Source organism: Crocodylus porosus, unplaced genomic scaffold (genome assembly GCF_001723895.1).
Source record: "Crocodylus porosus isolate Cpor-Errol unplaced genomic scaffold, CroPor_comp1, whole genome shotgun sequence".
NCBI classification, from domain to species: Eukaryota; Metazoa; Chordata; order Crocodylia; family Crocodylidae; genus Crocodylus; species Crocodylus porosus.
In genome coordinates, this window is record NW_017728925.1 from 11,574,220 (window position 1) to 11,585,672 (window position 11,453).

General features: G+C 43.2%; 1 protein-coding gene across 8 annotated transcripts in view; it reads left to right on the forward strand.

The window, feature by feature from the left end:
- Positions 1–474: 474 nt before the first annotated feature.
- Positions 475–11,453, forward strand: part of FUBP3 (far upstream element binding protein 3) — a 47,357-nt gene continuing 36,378 nt past the window's right edge. For 6 of the 8 annotated variants that reach the window (XM_019540797.1, XM_019540803.1, XM_019540802.1 and 3 more), the window contains exons 1-2: positions 475–645; positions 7,401–7,506. In XM_019540797.1, the coding sequence (XP_019396342.1) occupies positions 559–645; positions 7,401–7,506 (193 nt within the window). In that variant the 5' untranslated portion in view covers positions 475–558. Of the gene's footprint in view, positions 646–5,980; positions 6,079–7,400; positions 7,507–11,453 lie in introns of all 8 variants that reach the window. The other 2 variants (XM_019540799.1, XM_019540804.1) reach the window with 2 other exon arrangements.

Consider the following 11,453-nt stretch of genomic DNA (forward strand, 5'->3'; position numbering starts at 1 on the left):
ACAGCAAAATACCACAATGCAAAACATTAAGTATGGGTTGCCTGTATAGAGATATATGCATCTATACATTATACATTATATAACTGGAGATAGCTATAATAAATTATACGATCTGTATACATGATAGATTATATAACAGACGATATCTATAATAATGATACAATCCATACATGATGGATTATATTACAGGCTACATCCCTACTAGATTATATTATCTACGATAGACACATATATAAATCGTGTTTCATTTTAACTACAGAAAAATGTGGATGAGGGGGTTACTTTTTTTTTTTTTAAACCGAAAAGTTGGGGATTTATGTTGCGCGGAGGCACCCAGCACCCCTCCCACGTGGGAGGCAAAGCCCAAATGCGCAGACAACCCGCGCAGCCTCCTTCTAGCGGCGCGCTGACATCACCGCCCCCCCGTGTCTGCCTGTCGCCTGGTTCGCAGCTTCCGGCGGAAGTGCGGGGCCTTTCCGTTTCCGGGTGCGGGTCCCCAGGCGGAGCGGCAGGACGGAGCGGCGGCGGCGGTAACGCTGGGGGCGGCTGTAGCGTGTAATGGCGGAGCTGGCGCAGGGACAGAGCGCAGCTCCCGTGGGGATTAAGCCCGAGGGCTTCGTCGACGCTCTGCACCGGGTCCGCCAGGTACCGCAGCCCGTGGCGCGGGGAGGCCTCGGGGCGCTGCTAGGCCGCGGGGGGAGGGGCCGGGCCGGGCCGGGCCGGGGCCCCCAGCGCCGCCGGGCTCTGCAGCTTCCCCTGCGGACCAGCTCTGGGCCCGCGGTCTCGGCGGCCGGACACGCGTGCTCTGCTGCGGTCGGGAGGAGGGAGGGGTGGAACGGCTGGAAAGGGGCCAGACTGGCCCTTGGGTGGGAGCTTTGGGGAGGAATATTTCACCTGGACCCTGCCCAGGTCTGGACTGGACTGGACGTGCTGTTGAGAAACAACCCCCCATATGTATCCAGAGCAAGACTTGGGAGTAAGGGCAGACCCTGCAGTTCTCCACCCGTGTGGATCCAGTCCTGTAGCAAGAGGTGGAGGGGTCCCTTGTTGGGCAAGTGCACGCAGCAGCTCCCTGGTCTCAAATTGGGCCTAGCCTGGCAGCAGCCTCCCCAGTCTCAAATTGGACCCAGCCAGGAGCCCTTGCACGCACCTTGTGTGATTCTAACATTGGGCACTGTCCGGCTGAGCAGGGAGCTGCAGAAATCTGGCACCCCAGGTATCTTTGTATGGCAGGGTTTGGAAACCTTTTGCGGCCTGGAGATTGCAGTTTGTGAAAAGTTCTTTCAAAGAGAAGGAATCGCCGTCTCACCAGTTGGCTGCTTGTGCAGAATTTGTTGCTGTGTATTCGTCGCCCTTCTGGTTCCAGGTTTCTCATCAATTTTAAATGCGGCTTGTGCAAAGCTGGAATAAAATGGTGGTTCCTATTTGCATCCCAACAGGATGTGACGTGTGTGACTCACGGGAGCAAGTGTTGGTTGAAGACTTTCTGGCTTTTGTGTTGCTTTCCAACATAATCATGGCTGTGGGGAACACAATCTCCTCTGTTATCCTAGTGAAATGGAGTGGCTTCCCATTGCTTCTGGCTCAGTCATAAGCCAACCTGGCTGGCAAGTTTTTATTTTGTTTTTCAGGAAATTATTCAAAGTCACTGGCTGGTGTGCATGAAGACATAATCCAGTTATTTCAGAAAGGCAAAAATGTATCATCTGTTATTTACTGCTTATTGCTCGATGATCTACAGCCTTCTTTCTTATTCATACATTGCAAGAGGCAGTTCTCTCCTCAACAGTGCCATAGACAGGACTGCAAATTATGTTTTTCAGTGGCTGTCAAAGCTGCATGGCCTTGATTACCTGCTTACGTTTAATAATCTCTGGATAATAGGAAAACATTTGATGCCATTGTACTAGAAAATATTGTAGTCGTGTGTATGTCTTCGTTCGGACCTCTGCTATTAAAAGCTTCTAGTTGCAGAAATTACATTTTGAACACCTCCCTCAGAGTACTTTCTGCCAGTGCTGGTGGACTTTGTAACTTGGACAACCTGCTCAGGTAGAAGAAAAACTTCCATTATTTACTGACCAATTGCACTTTGTTGAAGGGGCATTGGAAATGCTGTACAGCAGTGGGAACACACTGATGTGCTCTGAAATGTGCTCTTCACTGGACCACAAATGAGTTCAAAGAAAAGGCAGAACAGCCATAACAGTATCAGACTGCAATAGTGCTAATTGAAAGATGACTGTTAATCTCTTCTGTGGCTGAATTGTTTTATGTATGAGGCACACTAGTATTGTTCTGTAAACAAAGAAACAAGGTGTTAAATTTACCCTAAATAGGCCCCTCTCATTTAATTCTATTTATTTTTTCTTTATGTTTCTTATAATGAAATAATTGTTTTTTTCCGTTAGCCCAGAATATGCTAAATTAGCCGAAGTGGAAGCCACTAAAATCAAATCAGGTGTCGTAAAGTAGTAACCTTTGGATATTTTTTTCACTGAAAAAGAGGCATCTCTTTGATAAATGTGGACTGTTATGACTTTTAGTAGTTCAGTGCTCTGCCTTATTATAGAATGACTTGACGGTGCCTAGCTTAACAACTTTACATTTGGAGGGGTGGGGGAGGCCTGAGGGGGCTGGTTCTGGACCAAACACATGAGCTTGATCTAAAGAGATACTTAAGTAATTGAATATACTCGGGTAATTGAATAAAGCAGTCCGAGTCCTATTCAGGTATGATGTCATTGTCACTGATGACCTCTCCATGTCTGAGATGCTCTTAATTCTTGATGTTCAAATGTGCTTCTCAAATCCAACCATTGCAGTTAACACTTCTGGTAATCAGTAAAGGCCATGAATTGAGCAGTCTGTAGAAAGAAGCATCTCTGCTCCTGTTTCTTGAATTGGTGACTAGGGTTATGGATGAAGCTGGGAGCGTGCACTTGTTTGTTTTTTCCTTTGGGTCTGTGCTTCCTTTTAAGGAAAAAAAAAAAGATGTAAAGCTAGAACTGTTACATGCGTTTTGACTTCTTGGTTAATGGTTCAAACATCCCTGTTTTGTAGTTGTTCAAACTAGTTTGGAGCTTTACCTACATTTAGGATTACTAATATCAATTTAGAGGGAGTTTATTCCTCCTCTTGTGAGCACCCTAGTATTTTAAACCTCAGTTATACTATACAGTGTTTTGAGAACTTAAATTATTCAGGGCAGCACACTTAACTGGATGACCAGGCACAGAAACTCCTTGCTTGAAGACTTTGTGAGGAGAGTTGACAACCACAGCAAGCAGTTAGTAGGATGCTTCAAAGAAATGACTCATTTTTGCTTTTTTATATATTTGTACTGGGTTGACTAATTAACAGTGCTTTAAATTTCTGACACAAACCCACTAAACCAAAAAACATTTCTCAAAGGGATGCAGCAGCTTTGAAAGAGACATTCCCACTCTGCTTCAGATGAGTGGATCAGCTGACATATGCTGTAAGCTGGCCTGTGACATAAAGCTGCTGTTGCCTAGCATTGTGGTGTGTTCAGGGGTATGAGGATGTGTACATTCTTCTTATAAATAATGTAACTTGTACTTACAACTTGTTTTGTTTTGGCAAAATTAGATTCCTGCTAGACTGGTCTTAAGAACCTTTTGCCAGTGGTATCTTGAGTCCTACTGAGTGATGTTTTTGCCACCCCTCCTTGGCAGTCTTACCTTCTAAGGTATCATACCAACTGTAAAGTGTTGCTCTCTGCTCCATGCATAGGTTGCTTACTGTAAAATGATTTGCCCTATAAGATTTCATCATCAATCTGAAAAACTTCCTAGGCCCTAGTCAGAGACATAAGCTTATTGTACAGGAGAAGAGATGGAAGGCAGAAGTAAAGGATTTTTTAGAGATGTCTAGGTTCGGTGGCATGTGCATCCAGTGCTGTCAACTTTGCTGCTGAGAAGGAGAGGAGGCTGGGAAGTTTATCACGGTGTCATTGTGGAGCGTGCTTAGAAGGTTCACTTTCAGTATCCAGTTCTGACTTCCAGATGTCTTTAAGAACAAATTTAAGGGAAAGCTTTTCTAGTCTGCATCTTCTCCTTAATTTTCTTTGGACTCTCTTTCAGTCAATTAAATTAACTGTTGATCTTTTCTATTGTATCTAGTTTTCCTAAATAATTAATACAATATGAAAGGTGCATGATTTTGCATGTTGTCTTTTCCCTCTCCACTGGGTTCTGGACAGCGTCTGAGAAGAGGATGCAGATCATGCTAACTTTCAGTGTTCTGCCTCAAACACATGGACATTGGCAGAGACACTAGCCGTTTGGAGATTCAGGGTGACTGTGCTTCTCTGGTTTACAATCTGTTAGCACCTGTAAGGTTTTCTTCCTTGTAGAATAGATTCTATGGAAATTGGTCTAGGCCCTACTGTTCTTGTTTTGGAAAACTTTCCATTTCTAAACCCATTGAAAAGCTTGAACTACACTATGAAAAAAGAAAGGTGTGCCCTAAGGATACATGGACAGTATTCTGAAATGAATTGGATCCTTTGTCAGACTAACTGCTAGCAAAATTACCATAAAAATAAAGATTGCTTTTAATCTTCATTGTAAACAGTAAAGCACATCTAGCTGACAAGGCATTGATCAAATTTTCATGCCATGAGATGTTCAATAGCAATTCAGAAACTTCTCTTCTTTTTCCCTCCTCACCCCGCAAAGGGGACATTCTACCAAAATAACTTTACTTCAGTCATATTTCTACAACATGTTTTAGGGCTGCATAAATTAAAGGCAACATTGGGGGTGGGGCGTCCGGGGGAAGGAAGAATAACGTCCAGTGGGTTAAAGCACTAGGCAGCAGTACATTACTCAAGGTCATTTCAGTCAGATAAGAGCTAGGACTGCTTACTTTTGTTAATATATCCTAGCTTTAGCTTGCCTTAGTTATCTTCCTGCAGAACTTGTAGTAATAAGTGGGGCTACTTTTGATATTTCAGCCTCCAGAGTTGAAACATAATGTAACCCCCAGTGTCTATTTTAACAGTTTATATTAACTTTGACTTTGCCGTTTTCTGGGTTTTTCCCTGTTGTAAGGAACTGTTTCCTGGTCACGGAGGCTGTCGAGAGAAGGCTGCGCTTTACAGTTTTCATAAGCGCTGACCCATTTGAAATTGCACCTTGTGAAATGCAACAACCTCTTTGAATTGTATTCTAGGACTTGTGTTCGGTAGAAGTTAGAGTGCAGTAAACTCAGCTGTGAATTCACTATCTCTTGGTTACTCCACACTAATTCTGCATGTATATACTAATTAGGCTTGTACTCTGTAAAATCATGCTGGCCTTACTGTTCTCCAAGTCCCTTGCTGCCAAGTCACCCCCTCCCCTTCCACCCTCGCACTCTTAGTAAGGTGCATGGGAAATGACCTAGGGTAGCCCCAGGTGGAGTTGATTTGGAAATGACTGTTTAAAGAAGAAAATTTGTGAACTGTGGCAATTGAAAACAATCACATTCCTGTTAATGTGGGAGACCAGTTTGCAATGCCAGTGTTAAATCCAGGAGTCAAGCACATGTTGCAGTATGTTGTGGCTGACAATTTAGTGCAGGTCAGTGGGTTGTGAATTACCTTAAAAGAGCCGCTAGTAGATTTTACAAACAGGTGTTTAATTTTGTTTCATTATTAGGTGGTCAGGAAACATTTTGCTGTCTTTGCAATGTGGGTCAGTTTAATGAAGCTACAGTGCTGCTAGAGAGATCAGGTGGAAGGAGGGCCAGAAATACAGCACGGTGTAGAGTACAACCAAACATACAAGAAGGCACCTGGAACCCTTTGTGGGTAGTGGTGTGTGGACATGTGGTGACAACATAATGTGACCCCATAATTGTATTTACATGAAGCTTATGGTTTTGTGTCACACAAATAAATAAGAGTGATGTCCCAGGCCCTCTGTATAGCTGCAGCATTATGTAGAGCTACATTATTTCATAATTATTACAGCATTCATCTCAGGCAGCTGAATGGATTCTGGGAGAATTGTAGCCCCTGGAGCAATCCTATCCCCAGTTGTGCACCCCAAGCCTGTCAGAATCCTACAGGTAAGAGAGAAGTTGCATCTTGTCTTTCAGGAACTGGCGTCTCTGATACCCTTAGCCTTTTTAAGGGGGTCGGGTACAGTGGAGTTGAGTTGGGAAGAAGAGTAAAAGTTAAAGCCACTTTCATACATCAGGAATGAAAGAAACACGGTTTCCTTCTTTTAAGGCAAATGAAAAGCAGTGTCCCCAAACTGCTATGGAATCAATGTAGATTGATGCAAATAGTTTCTTTACTTATCTGTGGCCCTGAATTTTGACAGGTTGTTTTTACCTCCACAGCAACTGTAGATGTACGTGCCAGTGGGTGTTGGAAAACCTGCATTTTAGAAACGCCTTTAGTTGTATTTCTTTTTCTTTCATTATGAAGAACAGCTGTATAACAAAGGCTTTTAAACTTGTTTTTGTTGCTTATTCTGTGCCAATTTACTAATTTGGATTAGTTCTTATAGATTCAGAACATTATTAATATTCTGAATTATTATTAATGTTCTGAATCTGTAAGAATAGGTTCCTGTGGAACTGTTTGCTGGAAGGTTTAGTTCAGAGGAAGAATGAATAGAGAAGGAAATTCAGACTCTTAATACAGATCCCATTCAAGGATTTTTTCAGTGGAAAAGGAATAGAATTGAACAGAATAAGACCTGCTTCTAAAGCCTTCCACAGCTTTGCATGAGGCTTAATTTCTTTATGCTGCTTTTTCCTTACTAACAAAAATATTTTAAGCCCCGGGATTGTTGCTTATATTAAGTGCTATACTGTGTCTATGTGCATTTGAATTAGTTACCTGGCCCCCTCCACTGTGGTGCCGGACATCTCATTTTTAATGTGAAGGTTTTGTCAGTATCCAGGAGAAGTCTGGAAGTGCTGCTATTTCCCTTTTAGAAGTTGGAAACTGATTCAAAGATATACTTAATCATAGTCATTGGGGTGCCTGTGCAAAGCAAGAAATTTAAGCCTAAGTCTCAAGCTAGCTCTCTGACCGCTAGGTAAACCATTTCCCAGGCACTGTTTATCACATCCTAGGGCATGGAAGTTGAATTCATGTTTATGACTTGGCTGTGCAAACAAAGCTGGGCAAATGTGAGCTTATGCAAATAGAAATATCAGAAGTAAGTAGAAAATGTTAAGTTGCAAAGTAAATTGCTGCTTTTTCAACTTAGCTGTATTGTAAAAGCCCCTTCTTTAAGTATTAGCTGTAAGGTGAAACAATAACAGGAGTTGATGCTCCACTGGAAAGTTAAGGCAAGTGACTCTGGCTTCTGTGGCTGAAATGTTAGGTGTGTTCATCTTTAGTTTTAATTAAAAAATATAATCTTCTTCAATAGATTGCTGCTAAAATTGGAGATATTCCTCACTTGAATAATTCCACGCCACTGGTGGACCCCTCAGTGTACGGTTATGGAGTACAGAAACGGCCCTTGGATGATGGAGGTAAGCTGGCTTTTTTTTTTTTTTTTTTGACACTAGCTATTCAGTAAAGAGCCTTATGATGCAACTTTCTGAAACACTTGTGAACATGGAAGTGCAAGGTCAGTGGGTCTAGAGATTATGTACAATAATTCCTGGCCTGTTTTTTTTACTCAGATAACGCAGCCCTCACATTGTCAAATTTGTTAATAAAGTGATGAAATTCTCTAAGGAATCTTATCAGTTCAGCTAAGTTAGAGATATTCAGGTATGACTTTAAGCATAGGTTTTGTGGTAGCTTGTAGAGACCTTGACCATAGATTTTAGCACCTCATTATACTTGATACGGTACACACATACGAAAAAGACAGCTCCTACCTGAAGGATTTTACAGTTTAACAAAATGGGAGGTAGGTTCTGCAGATGAGTGGGGGGGGCATGTGATCACAGTGAAACTATCATAACTATAATGAGCCATAGTCACAGCAGGTAATTGGCTAGCTGTTGTCAGGGGTCTTATAAGTTTTGCTGTACTAAGTGTCTTTTAAGAAGAAAAGAAACTGATGAAAGCTGGTAGGCATTAAGAAGTGTTCTTTATTGGACAGGCTAGTCCATAAATATACTTTAAAAGGTTTCTTAGATCTTCTTTTGAAAGATGTGGGACTGACCACAGCCTGAGTCAAAATACAAGCTTTAAGAGGATCACTTGTCTAATTAGTATATTATTGATGTTCTGTTACTCGCATCCTTGTGCAATCTTAACTTTTTCTGCCTCTGACTTTCATTGTTAGTTAAATCTTGCTGTTTGTGGCACTGCAGAAATCAGAATGGATGTCTAGGGTTTTTTTTTTCTTTTTTGCTGCTTCAACAGTTTTATGCTGTGTTAAGAATCTTAGTTACCCACTGCTAACAGGAGTCAAGAATTCACTTTCTTGTTGAATCATAAAAGCTTTGGTCTTCTTTTCCTTACCAGATCAAAATGCAGCTTTATGATGAAGTCTTTCCCCTGAGAAAGACGCCTCTTGGAGGTGATTCCATCCCCCAGACAGGCTGTATGGGCTTGGACATTTTGGGAATAGGTTAGCATTTGATCACAGTTTTTTGACCCATATCTGTCTTTGTGGTTGGAGAAGTGTCCTTATTTGTTGCCAGGTTTGGAGCAAAGCTAAGGAGGCAGAGAAAATTTGCTGAGGAAATAATCCTCCTATTCCACTCCCCCCCCCCCCCGGGTTAATTCCTGTAAAGTTGCCCAGGGCAATGGAACTGGTTAGATACTGAAGATATCTGACTGATAAGGTGCTTTTCCTTAGAGGAATCAAGCTGGGGAGGAAAATGTTCCTTTTTCCATAGTCCATGGCTTGTTGCCATTACAGGTGCACTGGTATATCAGTTGTGTAACAGATCAACACTGGTAAAAGGAAAATTTACATAATTGGCAGTCGGCTTTTTTTGGCCAGTGTAGCCGATAATGTCACCAATAAATGCCACATACATGTGCGCAGCTGCAGCACAGCAAGTAGGCAGCTAGGAGTGCAACCCAGCAGTGTGGAGAGCAGTGTCCAGCTGGTAAGTTTGTTATGGGGGAAGAAAGAGGTGTGGGGAGGGGCAGACCAAGGCCCCCACCGTGAGGGAAGGAGTGGGGCTGGGGCAGGGGCAGGTGCTGCACAGCCAGGGCAGGGTGGAGCCATGAGTGGCTCGTCTGGGGGGATGTGGGGAGGAGGGGTGGCTCCTACTGCTGCATGCACCCCAGGAGGACGTGAGGGGCATATGCCTCCTGGATCTGTGTGTGGGGAGAGGGTGGGCTGCCGCTGCGAGCTGGGGCCAGGGGCAGCAACACTACAACCATCCCAAAATTTGCCATACCCCGCTGCTCCCAGCTCTGCCACTCTCTGCCTTGGGCACAGCTCTGGCCCCAACCTGCAGCATCAGCCTGCCCTCGCTCTGTGCCCAGATCTGGGGGACATGTGCCCCCCATGCCTTCCCAGAGTGCAGCACCAGCCTTCCTCCCTCCCTCACCACAGGGGCCTCAATCTACCCTGCCCCCCAAGTCCATTCTCTCCCTCCTTGCCCCTTCCCCCGCAAGAGACTTACCAGCCAGATGCTGCTCTCCAAGCTGCCGGGCCGCATATCAGCAGTCAGATCAGTTTTGGCTGATATGGCTTGTTAAAAATCAGCCGTCAGTATCAGCCCAAAAAATCATTATCGTGCACCCCTAGTTGACCTCTCTGCTATTAGAAGGGTGGGTCTCAGCCTGTTCTGTTCTCCAGTATCAGCTGTATTTATACAAGAGGAAAACTGTTCCTTGCTTCCTCTTCAGTTCAGTGTCATCTCTTTTCTTTCAATGTATATACTATTTGTCAGGTGGGAGCAGGGTCTTAATTGGACCAGCTACAGCTACCTTCTGCCTTGGACTGACCCATGATTTGGAAATGTTTCTAGTCCCTTGCTGTGAGGAGCAAGTCCTGAAATAATTCTCCATATTCTGGTTTTCTTTCTGGCAGCTCGTTGTCTTACTGATTTAATGAGTGAACAGTCCAAACCTGCCACTGTTTCATAATCCAAATGGGATTCTTCTTCATAGCGTTTCTAATTGCCTACCTGGGTAAAATCTTTGATATTTGTTTTTTGTTTTTTTGAATGGACCAGACTTAATGAGTTATGTTTTGACACAGTTAAAAAAGGTTATAAAATACAATACTCGCTTGTTCTTCCAAACAAGTTGTCACACTTCACCTTGCCTTGAGGAACATGCCTAGTGTTGGACGTGAATCTATAATGGTTGTGTTTCCAGGGGTTTCTTCAGTTTGCAAAATATGAGCACTATAGTTTGTAGTAATGAGTACATATGGAGTCCAAAGTTTTCCCCTGAGTGGGTGCTTTTGGGCATAGGGAGTATTTTATTAATGTAGTGAACTCCTTCACTTGCTAAAATGTCAGGGATGATTTTTGGAGTGGCTTATGTAAGAACACGGTGTAGAATTTAACTTCCTTACTCCTATTACGGGTTTATATTTATAATAATGTTACATTCTACATGTTTGCTTGATATCTACAATCCTTACAAAATTAGATTGTGGCATGGTTTTTTGCGTCCAGTCCCACACTAGCAGACCAGTTACACTGAGGAGGGAAAAAGGAGGAGAGTGAATCTCTAATACTTTCTGCCCTGTGGTACAGTTTGTGGACTGGAAATTCCTGCATGTTGCACAATTGCTTCGTGTGTCATTGAAGAATGCATGCAGCAGCAGAAATGAATTTCAAAGGTAGGATGTTTTAATAAAAGGCATTGCACAAAAGTGCCAGAGGAAAAAATTGGAACTTGCCAAATACAAAGTATCATGTAGTATTGAGCTCACTATATCATGTTCAGATGAAATAGTTTTAAATTCACACTTCCCATATATCTAGGCCAGAAACAGATAGCCTCCTCAGTAATTGATGAGGTGGGAATGGTTTCCCAGCAACATGGGCATGTCTGCTTGAGCAGTGATATTCTCTACAGCCCTTTTAAATTCAGATATTTAGTTCTGTATGAAAGTCTGAAGTCTGTCTAGAATTCCAACAAAATATTGCTTTGTGCTTCATATTTTCTAAGTCTTGCATTTTGACATGTTGGGAGGATGACTCGTCATTTCCCACAGATGATGGTCTCACACTTAGCTGAAGCAGGTTTCAGTTAGTCATGTGTACGGATATTTGGGGAAAAGATGCTGGCCCCTTCCCAAAGTAGGAAGCAAATCCTTAGAACTTCCTTCCCTGCTTCTTAAGTTTCCTGGTCTTGATGGAGGTGAGCTCTGCGGAAGCACTCCATCTTGGAAGAAATAAAACTAACTTCAACGAGCTAAGGAGGATAGTTGGAGAAGCGCTGAGGTCCTGGGGGGGAGGGGAGCCAGGTGTCCAAGGAGAGTGGTCGCTCCTTAAGGAGACGATCCTCCAAGCCCAAAGGAAGGTAATCCCAACAAGGATCAAAG